Genomic DNA, 14,984 nt, shown 5'->3' on the forward strand with positions numbered 1-14,984 from the left:
TGGGTCCAGATTGTGTGAGGGCTGTGCTGAGGTCTTGTGTTGTTAGAGGAGCTGAGCCTCAGGACCAGCTGGCTGAGGGGGCTCTTCTCCATGTTCTCCTCTTGGCATTGCAGAGCTTTGTAGTGGTAGGAGTTGGGGTCACTTGTTTTAAGGTGTTTATAAAATTTGATGGCTCTTTTTTGAATTCTAATTAAAAGGGGGAATTGGCCTAGCTCAGCTCGGCACCCGTTGTTGGGGGTGTTCCTGTGCACTCTCAGGATGCTCTTGCAAATCTCTGTATGCAGGATTTCGATGGGGTGTTTGTCCCATTTTTCAAAATCTTGATTTGCAAGAGGACCCCACACCTCACTACCATACAGAATAATTGGTTCAATTATAGATTTGAATATTTTGAGCCAGATTCTAATGGGCATATTAATGTTTGAAGATTTCTTTATAGCATAGAAAGCCCTTCTTCCCCTCTCTCTGAGATCATCAACAGCCAGGTTAAAGTTTCCCGTGGACGTGATGTGTAGTCCTAAGTATGTGTAGTCGTGTGTGTGCTCCACCTCATGAGAGCCCAGGAGAAACCTGGTTTGGTCTCCCTGACCCCTGGGTCGTTTCTGGAATATCATAATTTTGGTTTTGTCCAGATTAACTGTCAGGGCCCAGGTCTGACAGAAGGTTTGCAGATGATCCAGTTGCTGTTGTAGTGCTTCATGTGATGGAGCCAGCAATATGAGATCATCTGCAAACAGTAGGCATGTCTCTCTCTCTCTCTCTCTCTCTCTCTCTCTCGTATTCTATTACTGCATCTAGCTAACCCGGCCATTCTGGATGTCACTAACTCGGCTTCTTCTCCGGAGCCTTTGTGCTCCACTGTCTCTCAGATTAACTCATATCACAGCGGTGCCTGGACAGCGTGACGTGTGTGCTGCTGCCGTGGTCCTGCCAGATGCCTCCTGCTGCTGCTGCTGCTGCTGCCATCATTAGTCATTAGTCATACTTCTACTGTTATTATACACATATGACTATTGTCACACATGTATACTGCCAGGTATTAATACATACTTTCAATATATTGTACCACAGTAGCCAGAACTATAACTATAATATTATTACTTTCAATAATGTTGTTGTAAGCTACTGTCATGATGTCGTTATTTGATTGATTCCGGCAAATAGTTCCATTATGACATGGAACTATTTGAATATACTGTCTCTGTGCTAAGCTAAGCTAACAGGTGGGGGACAAACAGCTGATGGAGGACTTCTCCAGCACTCCCAGTCTAAGCTGGTGTCCAGCTGCTGGTCTAAACTGGGAGCCCCTCCTCTCTCTGTGGCCCCTCCTATCTCCTGCCCCCTCCGTCTCTCCACACAGACAAGAAGCAGCCGGACGGATCAGAGGTGAGTTTGTTTCTTCTCTTTATGTCTCTATTGATCACAGAAACACATTGATAACACATTGATAACATATTGATAACACATTGATAACATAGTGCACTGATGGTGCTTACGGCAGAGATGGATCGGTGGAGATAAACACGAGTCCAGCAGTGACTCAGACTCTGAGTCAGACTCTGAGGGACCTGTTCTGTTCTGGTTTCTATGGCTCTGTGATCAGATTCAAATCATCAGATCCACAAACATCTTCACCGTCTTAATGGCACAGTTTGAGCTTGAACTATTGATATTCACCATCAATAAATCTGATCATCATTTCCTTTGATGGTATCTTCAGACCTCTGGTCCACTGACAGTTTGAAAACTGGAACTGGCAAATATTACCTGAACAATTACTGGATTATAGTTGCCAAAGTTTTCTGCTGATTGATTGATTATTGCAGCTTCAGATCCAATCAGAAACTTCTGAAGGATCTGACAGATTTCACACCGACTGTGATTCACAGTGAGTCAGAACAGATCCAGTCAGGTGTCATCTGTGTCAGATCTGATCACCGAGTCTCTGGACTGAGCTCATGAAAATGTGACGATGATTTTTCTTCTTAAATCAAACTGATGAAAACTCTGTTGACAGCAGCAGCTTCTGTGGAAGACTCCATGACTTTTAATGACCCAAAAAATAAAGACAGAGTTGACAGAATAAAATTTACAAGTTGTGGACCTATGAAATAAAGAAGTACACTGTCAGACTCAGCCCATTTGCAGCAGAGTGTCGGCTGACTCAGCCATGTTCTGGCTCTGTGGTGCCAAATGTGAGCCCGCCGTGTACTTTTGCCAGATCTGCCACAGATTTAGGTGTTACAGCCACAGGCCATTTTGGGCTGAGACACGGCAGTTCGAAGAAACTGCGGCCAGCACTAAAATGTGTTCTGGCCCGTTGATGGGTACCAAATCTGGGCCTTATGGGGCATCGTAGACACGGGCTTTTCCTGGCTGAGACACAGCTGCCGGAATCAGGCCAGTTTATTTGGCCTGACTTTGGGGCATCATTCCTCCCAAGTCTCAGCTGAGCCCGACTTAATTCTTCTGGCGTGCAGAGTTTGGGCCGATGCTGGGCCGGGTGATTTTGGCTGTAAACAAATAACTAAAAACAAAGATGAACAAACATGACCAGTTAAACTAAAGAGGACATTTCTTCTGTCACTAAAAAGAATTAACAACAGTTAATAAACACAAACTAACTATTGTTGCAGTGTGTTGCTGCTGTGTCAATCTGTGAAGTCGGTCATGTGATGCTCAGATCTCATTCAAGATTGGAGATTTGTTGATTTCCATCTGTTCTGATGAACCTGAAACCAGTTTGACCAGTCTGAACCAGTTCACTGAGAGACCTGAACCAGACTCAAACACCACCTGATATTCAAAGTAGCTGTTTATGGTCATCACACTCAGGACTTTGAGGAGCACCTCCACATTGGATCTGGATCCAGCTTTAAACCAACAGATATGAGACAAGATCCCAAAATGATCCAGAATTTAATCAAAACTCGACTCAAACTCAACGTTTACCTCAACTTTCAGTAACTAAAACAAAAATCTGACGTGAACCCAAAGTTAAATCCAACAAATGAGCAGCGAGTTAAAGTCGAGCGCACAGGAGGAATAACCAGGTCAGATTACTGTCTGAGGACCTGAGTGAAAACACTTAGCTCTGACTGAGCTCTGATTGGCTCACACCATCCATTTCCTCCTAATGGAAACACTGCCTGCACACCCCACTCTGTCCTCCCCTGGGAACCAAGACCATTAGACAGAGGTTCCCCTCAACACACACACACTCTGATCAATACACTATAAGAGGCTGACTTCCTCTCAAACACACACACGATCAATATTTAATGTCAGCTCAGCTTCGTCTCTCCAACAGCCGCAAAACAAAATTCAACTTTCACACCTTCAACAGACAAACGTCAACTTTTCAAAGAGTCGGACGGATTGAATGTCTGTTAGCTTCTGTTAGCTTCTGTTAGCTACTGTTAGCTTCTGTTAGCTGCTGTTGGCTTCATGTTACCAACAACCACAAAATCTGAATAAAAGAACTCTTATAATATTTAGCTTTCACACCTGTAATAAATTAGGCTGACCAAACGTCCTCTTTTGCCCGGACATGTCCACTTTTCACGTCCCGTCCGGGGCGTCCGGGTGGTTTTTATAAACTGATGATAATGTCCGGTTTTCTGTGTGTTTGAGTGTGTGTGTTAGAGTGCGGCAGGGGCCACATATTTCTGTCCGAACCCGAACCGAGCCCGACATTATTTAATGACCAAAGCACTGATTTTGTGTCATACAGTTGCTGTGGTTACAGGCTATTTAACAAGCCGGGCGTGCTCAGCGGAGAGGGAGGCCTCCGTGTTTGAGACGGGAGCGGGAGGCGGGAGGTCCGACGCTTCCAGTGAGAGGAGAGGGAGAAATATAACAAAATAAGATAAAATAGGAAAAACCTGTCTCCCTCTTTTATTTTATTTTCAGCGTTTAATCAAGCTGGAAGGTCAAGGCCGGAGGTCCGAGACTTCCAGTGAGGAGAGAGGTAGAAACAAAAAGCCAGTGTGTGTGTGTGTGTTATGTTCAGGTGTTGTCACGTAAATAACAGTGCCCAAGCAATAAACAGGACAGACAATAGGATTTTATTTATTTTTACACTACATTTTCACTGAAAGATGACCGAATCCGACCCGAGCCCGAATACAGTTTATAGCTACATTTCTGACCAACCCTAACCCGACCCGTCGGGTACCGTCGGGCTCAGATCACCAGACTCTATAGTGTGTATGTGTCCCTATTGGGGCCTATCTCAATTTCCGTCTTTGACAGATATTATTTTGTAATATGACTGAATTTTCTATCCATACATATAAATTTTAAATATATTAAAATTATAAGGCATCTCTGAGTAAACTGCGAGTATCATTTAAGTAGGCTATGTCGTGGCCGGCCGAGTGTCCTCTTTTTTGGAAATCAAAATATGGTCACCCTATAATAAATACTTTAAAGTTTCAAAGAGTTGGATGGATTTCATGTCAAGAGATTTATAGTGGGTCTGCTGTTAGCTCCTGTTAGTTTCTGTTAGCTCCTGTTCGCTGCTGCTGTTAGCTTCTGTTAGCTCCTGTTAGTTTCTGTTAGCTCCTGTTAGCTGCTGTTAGCTCCTGTTAGCTCCTGTTCGCTGCTGCTGATAGCTTCTGTTAGCTCCTGTTAGCTGCTGCTGTTAGCTTCTGTTAGCTTCTGTTAGCTCCTGTTAGCTGCTGATAGCTTCTGTTAGCCCCTGTTAGCTCCTGTTAGTTTCTGTTAGCTCCTGTTCGCTGCTGCTGATAGCTTCTGTTAGCTCCTGTTAGCTGCTGCTGCTGATAGCTTCTGTTAGCTTCTGTTAGCTGCTGCTGTTAGCTTCTGTTAGCTCCTGTTAGCTGCTGCTGATAGCTTCTGTTAGCTCCTGTTAGCTGCTGCTGCTGTTAGCTTCTGTTAGCTCCTGTTAGCTGCTGCTGTTAGCTTCTGTTAGCTTCTGTTAGCTCCTGTTAGCTTCTGTTAGCTCCTGTTAGCTCCTGTTAGCAGTTTAACTCAAGCTTAAATAAACCCATAAACAGTGAAACTGTAGTCAGTCGGTTCTGATTGGCTGAGCGGACCTATTTCCTTTTTTCTCCGCAGGATGTTGTCATCACCACCTTCTACCTCCCTCCCCACCTCTGCCCGCCCTCGACCCCCTCGGACAGTGACCTCTGACCCCCGCCACGTCACCATGGAAACCTACTGGAGAGAAGTGCGGAGCATTGAGGAGGAGAAAGAGGGAGAGGAAGAGGAGGATGAGGAGGAGAGGAAGAGTATGGATGGTGAGTTAAACTGACAGCAGAGTGAGACATCGACTTTCTGTCTGACTCGTACCCGTCTTTGTTTACCTGTAGAGGTGGAGCTGGAGGAGGCATGGCTGAAGGAGGCAGGGTTATCCTCACTGGTGACCGACTCATTGTCAGAAGAGGCGCCGCCACCGGCTGAGGCGCTGCTGTCCACGCTGACACGGCAACAAGCCGCCACGGTGAGAAAGAGGCTGGACAACTACAATGAGACACTGAAGACCAGAAACAGGCAGCCAATCAGAGACGTGCGGGACATCTTCACTGAGGTGGGTACAAACATACTCAGTCAGACAGTATCATGACCCTCCCCTTTTTTCATGAGTTGCAGCCACAGGATACGGTCACACATGAGCCGAAAATTCAAAATGTTTTAGTCGACGAAAAATAAAAACATTTTAGTCAATGAAAAATGAAAAACATTTACGTTGACATCGAGTCATAATGTTCTCTGTATGTTGCTAAGATGGAGGAAAAGCTCCGTAGACTGATGCCTTGATAATTCAGTGATGCCTTCGGGTCATCTTTTGAGGATTTGGAATTGGAGTTATAATTGATCTAAACCAAACAGAGGGCACAAAACTATAATCAAAACATGTTTTCAGAAAACATACAAAGAATCAAACAATTTGGAAGATTTCAACACTTTGTTTCAGTTGACGAAAAACAGGCAACTCATCCGTACCAAAGACTTTTTTAACTTGACGTCATCTTGACCCAGGTCTCTAATTAAAACTTTCATCACTGTGAGGGTAGTACATGTTCATAAAATTCATCATCAAAATGTCATGCTGTCTTGACAAGAGACCAGAAAATGATCTCTTCCATTCTAGTCATAGTTGGGGGTGTGGTCAGCGAGGGGGAAAACAGTCCTTTCCCCCGGCCTGAAGAGTCTAATGTCAATTAAAGCTGCAAGCAGCAATGGACAGGGCCTCACACCTCTGGCACCTCTGGCACTGGCGGAACGCCAGCTGACCCGCTTGTTTATTTCCCTGAAAGTCTGATATGCAGGAGTAACATGGTATTTTTTGCATAGGCTGTGGGTACTGAAATGACCTATTTCAGATCTTGTAGCACTTTCTGCGCCCACTGCGTGGCGCTGGTGAGCACAGAAAATGTACTTCATGTTCCTGTATATCAGTTGTAGACCAAACCATGTGAATTTCATGTAAATCAGATGATAATTGTCTGACAGTACTTACTTCCTGTTGCCAGTAGGTGGCGCAGAGACTTTAATGGGTAATTGACATGTTGATGCCTTCAGGCCTGGAGTCTTACCAAACGTGAAATCTGGGGCAGACTGGCCAAAGTTCATTCAAGTTACAACAACTTCCTGTTTCATGGCAAATACTGCGTTGCCATATCAATGGCATTTGATGAAAATCTTCTCTGGATGGCATCATAAATGTCTCAAGGCTTGTCTGACCACATTTAAGGTGGATCTCGTCTACAGCAAGAGGAGTAGCTGGCATAAGAGCATAAAACATGTAGTTTCCTGTTGCCAGTAGGTGGCACTATGACTATAACTCAAGTTCAGCTCCTTAATGTCACGAGTCTTTATCAAGTACGAGAAATTCGAATCAGATTGGACAATGTATGCGCAAGTTACAGCAACTGCAAAATGGCCACCATTCCACAACAACGTCATTTGACAAAAACTCAGTCTTCATAACTGAAGCATCATTCTTGAGGCTTTTGAAAACAAAGATGAGGTGCATCTGGCCAGCCTACTAAGAGATGTAAATCAAAGTACAAAACATGTCATTTCCTGTTGCCAGTAGGGGGCGCTACAATTTTAAATAATTATTGACATATAGACGTGTTCAGGGCAAAACTGTCATAGAACCTCTGAAGTCTGGGGCAGATTGGACCATGTACCTTTCAGTTACAAACCACTTCCTGTTTGATGGCGAACCATGGAAGTTTGACACCTTGCTACGGTCACACGGTTTGACGAAAACTCAAGCTTTTAAAAGCTTTTCATTTTGAAGGTCTTTAAATGAAACAGAGCAGATTTGAAGAATAGAATACTTTTCTAGAAGGGGTTTGTTAAAGCACAACTCCTGTAAATGGCACAAAAATTACACATTTAATTCAAAATGGCTGACTTCCCGTTGGGTTTAGGGAATGGCTCCAAAAGACTTTTTTGTGCACCTTGGGACGTTACATGTAGGTGAAACCAGCTTCAGGGGTTGCTTTGTAGAAATTGTGTAGCAGGCGTTACTGAGCCATTTTTGGCATCTGAGCAGGGGACCCATAAAATATCAAATTTTTCACTAGCTGTGGCATGAGTGCAACGTTTCATGACTTTTTCCAACACCTTTAGCTCCTCAAACATGAGATTCATTTGAAAGAAAAATAATAATTCATAATAATTCCACTTTCGACAGGGTCCTCGCACCGTCTGGAGCTCGGGCCCTAACAAGGTGTCATGTCTTTGCACAATTTTGAGACAGTAGCAGTGCTTACGTTACTCAACGCCATCAGCCTAACATTATGTTTTGACTATGTGCCATATCACGCCGGGATTTACACACAGTGGAAGCAGAGGACTACAGGTCCTTGGAGGCTCACAACATTTTTACCAGTGGCTGAACAACGTAACACTGTTTGGATGGAGGAAACTAACATTAGATCCTTTTCCTTTAACCAGTAACTGCCCCGAAATCGCTAATGCCAAACCTACCAGATTCCATTTAAATAAACAGTCATGTTAGTGTGTATAGAGGCAGCATGTTTTTATATCTAACTGGTGAATTAAGGGTTAATTTCAACCAAACCAGAGTTCGTGACTGTTGGAACAGTGGAGAGATGAACCAAGATGGTTTCTGTGAGTTTTATTTTGTTTCAAACAACTTTGAATGAAGTGTGTTTAATGACGATAAAATGACTTTATTTAAATGGAGTCTGGTGGGTTTGGTGATTTCAGGGCTGTTTCTGGTTAAACAAAAAGGATCTGACTCTTTAACACAAAGTTCTATCTCTGTAGGGATCCTTGCATAATATTGTCAGACACTTAGAATAACAATCTGAGCCTGTCAGTGACAAAAACACTTGTAGTGGATGGACACTGACAGTGTGTTCATGCCCCGAGTGGTTACACACTGCACCTGTTTTACTGCTGCAACCTCAGAAATTTGTAACTTCACGTCATATCCAGTTCAACTTTGGTGAACTTCTGACCGGCCAAGTCAGTGCCTCAACCAATAGCAAAGAAGTATGTGTCGAGGTGACAATGATTGTGGGCATGTCTAATCAGCTGATACTGTCCATGAAACATACAAACCGCCCCAAATGAGAGACACTGCTTTGCTGCAGTGAATCTGCAGGCCAGTATGAAACCTAAGGAAATAAAAATGTACCAATTTCATCATATTTCAGGGTGTTTGTCAGCAAGCTAGCCTTTCATTTGCATCACACCTGACACTGTCCACATTCAGCATTGATGTCACCTCAGCGGGCAATGGTCACTCAGTCCTCACTGCACTCCATAATAAAGATGAAACTGGACTTTAGAAAAAGAAAAAGTGAACTATCACAGACTGAGGTAGTCAGAACCTTTTTTGGTAGTGACTACGACGTGACCAAGTTTGCCCTCCTGGATTTTGGAGATTTTCTGTCATCCTTCTTTGCAGATCCTCTCAAGCTCCAGCAGGTCTGAGGCAGGGACCGGCAGAGGGTTGATGTTTGATTGGGTTCAAGTCAGGGTTCTGGCGGGGCCACTTGGGGACACTCACAGAGTTGTTCCTGAGCCACTCCTGCGTTGACTCAGCTGTGTGCTGAGGGTCATTGTCTTGATGGAAGCTGAACCTTCGACTCGGTCTGAGGTCCTGAGTGCTTTGGACAAGGTTTCCACTGAGGCTCTCTTTGTACTCTGCTATGTTATTTTTTCTCAGCCCTGACCAGACCAAATACCCCTCCACTGTGGCAATGGCGCTCCTCAATGGTAGTGCTACCTCAGCAGGACAAAGTTCCATGCCACATGGCAAAAATTGCTCAGGAATGGCCCTAGGAATGTGACAAAGATCCCAGGCTGATCGAGCATCTGTGGGACATGGCGGTATCCCCGATCCATGGTGGGGCCTCCTTGGAACTGATTTGGCTCTGACCTCTTAAGGCCTGGACACAGGACCTCTGGGGGTGTCTGGTTCCAGGGCACTGCCGGCAGATCCTGTGAGTCCTTTGGGTTGGGAGGTGGAGTACCAGCACGTCCCACAGATGCTTGATCAGACTGGCAGACTGTCCCCAACCTGGGCCAGGAAGATGGTCTGGAACTCTTGTCAACTCTTTGTCAAAAACACCTTGAACAAAACCACCGATGTCTCAAAAACACCGAAGAAAAATGCTTTACTGGCAGAATCTGATGTGATAGAGTTTATTGTTGTAAGACAGCAACATCAATAAACCTGAGTCAGACTTGAAGCTCCGACTGGTGTGTCTGGCAAAAAAGCAGCTTCTTATATATCCTGGAAAACTGGTAAAGTTTTCGCCAAGTCTTAGCCCTGTTTTTAATATCTGTGTGTGGAGGCTCTATCTCTAAACACAGCACTTGAAATGAATTCTCGGAATTGTTGGAACATTTGAAACAGACTGTAATGAATCAGTGTTTTCTCTTTCACACTGTTCCAGCCTGATGAAGACTCAGTAGAACGATGCCCCTCCCCGCCCTCTCACCGCGCCGAGTCACCACCAAGTCGATACCACACCACCACCAAAACCATCCACCGAAACACTCATAGAGGTACCTGTCTGTCTGTCTGCTCATGGCCGAGCACTGGTCTGTTATGTACTTCAGGGTTCAAGTGTTCCTTGAGGTTCTTGGTACACTGTCCTCTACCTACACAGGTACTCTGTACTCTACCTGCTCAGGTACTCTGTCCTCTACCTGCTCAGGTACTCTGTCCTCTACCTGCTCAGGTACTCTGTCCTCTACCTACACAGGTACTCTGTACTCTACCTGCTCAGGTACTCTGTACTCTACCTGCTCAGGTACTGTGTCCTCTACCTGCTCAGGTACACTGTACTCTACCTGCTCAGGTACTCTGTCCTCTACCTGCTCAGGTACTCTGTCCTCTACCTACACAGGTACTCTGTACTCTACCTGCTCAGGTACTCTGTACTCTACCTGCTCAGGTACTGTGTCCTCTACCTGCTCAGGTACACTGTACTCTACCTGCTCAGGTACTCTGTCCTCTACCTGCTCAGGTACTCTGTCCTCTACCTGCTCAGGTACGCTGTCCTCTACCTGCTCAGGTACTCTGTCCTCTACCTGCTCAGGTACTCTGTACTCTATCTACTCAGGTACACTGTACTCTACCTGCTCAGGTACGCTGTACTCTACCTGCTCAGGTACACTGTACTCTACCTGCTCAGGTACACTGTCCTCTACCTGCTCAGGTACTCTGTCCTGTACCTGCTCAGGTACTCTGTCCTCTACCTGCTCAGGTACACTGTCCTCTACCTGCTCAGGTACTCTGTCCTCTACCTGCTCAGGTACTCTGTACTCTACCTGCTCAGGTACACTGTACTCTACCTGCTCAGGTACTCTGTACTCTACCTGCTCAGGTACGCTGTACTCTACCTGCTCAGGTACACTGTCCTCTACCTGCTCAGGTACACTGTACTCTACCTGCTCAGGTACACTGTCCTCTACCTGCTCAGGTACTCTGTCCTCTACCTGCTCAGGTACGCTGTACTCTACCTGCTCAGGTACTCTGTCCTCTACCTGCTCAGATACTCTGTACTCTACCTGCTCAGGTACTCTGTCCTCTACCTGCTCAGGTACACTGTCCTCTACTTGCTCAGGTACTGTGTCCTCTACCTGCTCAGGTACTCTGTACTCTACCTGCTCAGGTACTCTGTACTCTACCTGCTCAGGTACACTGTCCTCTACTTGCTCAGGTACTGTGTCCTCTACCTGCTCAGGTACTCTGTACTCTACCTGCTCAGGTACTCTGTCCTCTACCTGCTCAGGTACTGTGTCCTCTACCTGCTCAGGTACTCTGTACTCTACCTGCTCAGGTACACTGTCCTCTACCTGCTCAGGTACACTGTACTCTACCTGCTCAGGTACTGTGTCCTCTACCTGCTCAGGTACACTGTCCTCTACCTGCTCAGGTACTGTGTCCTCTACCTGCTCAGGTACTCTGTACTCTACCTGCTCAGGTACTCTGTCCTCTACCTGCTCAGGTACACTGTACTCTACCTGCTCAGGTACTGTGTCCTCTACCTGCTCAGGTACTCTGTCCTCTACCTGCTCAGGTACTCTGTACTCTACCTGTTCAGGTACGCTGTACTCTACCTGCTCAGGTACTCTGTCCTCTACCTGCTCAGGTACTCTGTCCTCTACCTGCTCAGGTACACTGTACTCTACCTGTTCAGGTACGCTGTACTCTACCTGCTCAGGTACTCTGTACTCTACCTGCTCAGGTACTCTGTCCTCTACCTGCTCAGGTACACTGTACTCTACCTGTTCAGGTATGCTGTACTCTACCTGCTCAGGTACTCTGTACTCTACCTGCTCAGGTACTCTGTACTCTACCTGCTCAGGTACGCTGTACTCTACCTGCTCAGGTACTCTGTCCTCTACCTGCTCAGGTACTCTGTACTCTACCTGCTCAGGTACACTGTCCTCTACCTGCTCAGGTACTCTGTACTCTACCTGCTCAGGTACTCTGTCCTCTACCTGCTCAGGTACGCTGTACTCTACCTGCTCAGGTACTCTGTACTCTACCTGCTCAGGTACTCTGTCCTCTACCTGCTCAGGTACTCTGTCCTCTACCTACACAGGTACTCTGTACTCTACCTGCTCAGGTACTCTGTACTCTACCTGCTCAGGTACTCTGTCCTCTACCTGCTCAGGTACTCTGTACTCTACCTGCTCAGGTACGCTGTACTCTACCTGCTCAGGTACTCTGTCCTCTACCTGCTCAGGCACGCTGTACTCTACCTGCTCAGGTACTCTGTCCTCTACCTGCTCAGGTACTCTGTCCTCTACCTGCTCAGGTACTCTGTACTCTACCTGCTCAGGCACGCTGTACTCTACCTGCTCAGGTACTCTGTCCTCTACCTGCTCAGGTACTCTGTACTCTACCTGCTCAGGTACACTGTCCTCTACCTGCTCAGGTACTCTGTACTCTACCTGCTCAGGTACTCTGTCCTCTACCTGCTCAGGTACTCTGTACTCTACCTGCTCAGGCACGCTGTACTCTACCTGCTCAGGTACTCTGTACTCTACCTGCTCAGGTACTCTGTCCTCTACCTGCTCAGGCACGCTGTACTCTACCTGCTCAGGTACTCTGTACTCTACCTGCTCAGGTACTCTGTCCTCTACCTGCTCAGGTACTCTGTCCTCTACCTGCTCAGGCACGCTGTACTCTACCTGCTCAGGTACTCTGTACTCTACCTGCTCAGGTACTCTGTCCTCTACCTGCTCAGGTACTCTGTACTCTACCTGCTCAGGCACGCTGTACTCTACCTGCTCAGGTACTCTGTACTCTACCTGCTCAGGTACTCTGTCCTCTACCTGCTCAGGTACACTGTACTCTACCTGTTCAGGTATGCTGTACTCTACCTGCTCAGGTACTCTGTACTCTACCTGCTCAGGTACTCTGTACTCTACCTGCTCAGGCACGCTGTACTCTACCTGCTCAGGTACTCTGTCCTCTACCTGCTCAGGTACTCTGTACTCTACCTGCTCAGGTACACTGTCCTCTACCTGCTCAGGTACTCTGTACTCTACCTGCTCAGGTACTCTGTCCTCTACCTGCTCAGGTACTCTGTACTCTACCTGCTCAGGCACGCTGTACTCTACCTGCTCAGGTACTCTGTACTCTACCTGCTCAGGTACTCTGTCCTCTACCTGCTCAGGCACGCTGTACTCTACCTGCTCAGGTACTCTGTACTCTACCTGCTCAGGTACTCTGTACAGACACAGTCAGAGACCAACTGGTGGACATAGTGGGACATCCAGCATAGACAGAGACAGATATTTCTGGTGGAGTTGGTGGAGACCAAAATCAGAGCTAACAGAGAGAAGACTGGACTGACACCTGTCAGGTGTCACAAACACAAAGACTCCTGATGACTCATCATGTTGATCTGTAACTGTTCACTGTTTGTTTCCAGTTCGACCAGCTCTTCCTGCCTTTGTCTTTGAGGATCACCTCCCCGAACACCCGTCATCCCCCAAAAACACACACTCTGCCACAGACACACACTCACAGACACACACACACTCTCCAACAGACACACACTCACCGACACACACACACTCTCCACCTGTCAATTGGTCAAGACGAGCTGATTGGCTGCTCCGGGACTGTCCATACTCAGAGGGCGTGGCTGAGCATAAACGGGGTGGGACTTGTTGGGACTGTCTTCGTTTCCATGGAGACGACAGTGACCTGCCGGTGAGTCAGAACTGTTATTGGCTACTGGAGGAATTAGGAATCAAGTTTTATTCTGCAGGTTGATGAATAAACATCATACAGTGATGATTTCACCTGTCCGTCGTCACAGTCGTATTGTTTACTCTTTGTTTACAGTCTCATGTTTTAGTTTGTGTTGACGACATGAAACAGTCTGTGTGTGTGCTTGTGTGTGTGTGTGTGTGTGTGTGTGTGTGTGAGTGTGTGTGTGTAGTTTGTACCTGTCTCTCCCTCTCAGGGTCTTACCTCAGCAGACGACCTGTCATCATGTGACCTCACCCGCCTTGGCTTCATCTCTCACATCGAGCTCTCCACCTTCCTGCTCGCTCTGGGAGTCCAAACCAAACGCACCCGCCCACCACGTCGCAGGACCCGGGGTGCACTTCATTTTTACATCCCGGTTTGAACGCATGTTTCAGACAAACCGCAGATAGCACACAGCAGAGGGGTCTGAGGTTAAAGCAGTGAGATGTCAAAAAGATACGACAGCTGATTGAGCACAAGATCATCGTTAAAGATTAATTATAGGTCACTGCTACAACGTCAGCAGTGGTTGTTTACAGGATGTTACTGGGGTTTCAGGGAGGTCATTAACCAGCAGTACGTTGTTGTTGTTGTTGTTGTTGTTGTTGTTGTTGTTGTTGCAGTTATGAATCAATGATTTACTTAAGACTATGTGGAGGCGACAGTGACAGTTTTCTTATTCAAATTTTGCATGTCTGTCTGTCTGTCTGTCTGTCTGTCAGACTGCGGTGTGTTCGCTGTTCCTCTGAGGTTGTTGTTGGAAAACGACAGAAAGAAGTTTCCTGGAGTCAAAGTTCCTGTCGTCTTCCAGAAGGTGAAGTCTCTGTCTGTCTGTCTGACTGTCTGTCCGTCTGTGGAGACAGGTGTTTTACTGAAGTTACAGTCGTAACACAATAATGTAAAAAATACTGTCAATAGTCAAAGTTCTTCATTAAAGGGTTGGTAAATAAAGACAGGAGGACAAACTGGTACTAAGGAGAATGTCGGGAACAGGTCAGTTAGGAGGAGGAGGTCCAGGTCCAGGTCCAGATTCAGGTTCAGGTCCAGAGGACTGGAAAGCAAAGACTAAGGGAGCGATCACACAGAGATAAAACGCTAGAAGCGTGACGCCAGTAAAACCATTGTTTTCCTATGATACGGCGCATCTGACCGGCGTTGAAGCGTCTTTTTAGACGCGCGTAGACGCTGAAAAGTTAAAATATTTTCAACTTTTTGAGCGACAGACGCCAGTAGCTAGCACGCATTGCTT

The 14,984-nt window shown here is 46.4% G+C and overlaps 1 protein-coding gene across 2 annotated transcripts in view; it reads left to right on the forward strand.

The window, feature by feature from the left end:
- The window catches only part of arhgap28 (Rho GTPase activating protein 28), a 25,551-nt gene continuing 10,567 nt past the window's right edge, over nt 1–14,984 (forward strand). For both annotated transcript variants that reach the window (XM_049565515.1, XM_049565516.1), the window contains exons 1-7: nt 1–1,386; nt 5,080–5,261; nt 5,334–5,551; nt 9,912–10,023; nt 13,410–13,693; nt 13,926–14,088; nt 14,458–14,549. In XM_049565515.1, the coding sequence (XP_049421472.1) occupies nt 5,081–5,261; nt 5,334–5,551; nt 9,912–10,023; nt 13,410–13,693; nt 13,926–14,088; nt 14,458–14,549 (1,050 nt within the window). In that variant the 5' untranslated portion in view covers nt 1–1,386; nt 5,080. The remainder of the gene's footprint in view (nt 1,387–5,079; nt 5,262–5,333; nt 5,552–9,911; nt 10,024–13,409; nt 13,694–13,925; nt 14,089–14,457; nt 14,550–14,984) is intronic.

Source organism: Epinephelus fuscoguttatus, linkage group LG21 (genome assembly GCF_011397635.1).
Source record: "Epinephelus fuscoguttatus linkage group LG21, E.fuscoguttatus.final_Chr_v1".
NCBI classification, from domain to species: Eukaryota; Metazoa; Chordata; class Actinopteri; order Perciformes; family Serranidae; genus Epinephelus; species Epinephelus fuscoguttatus.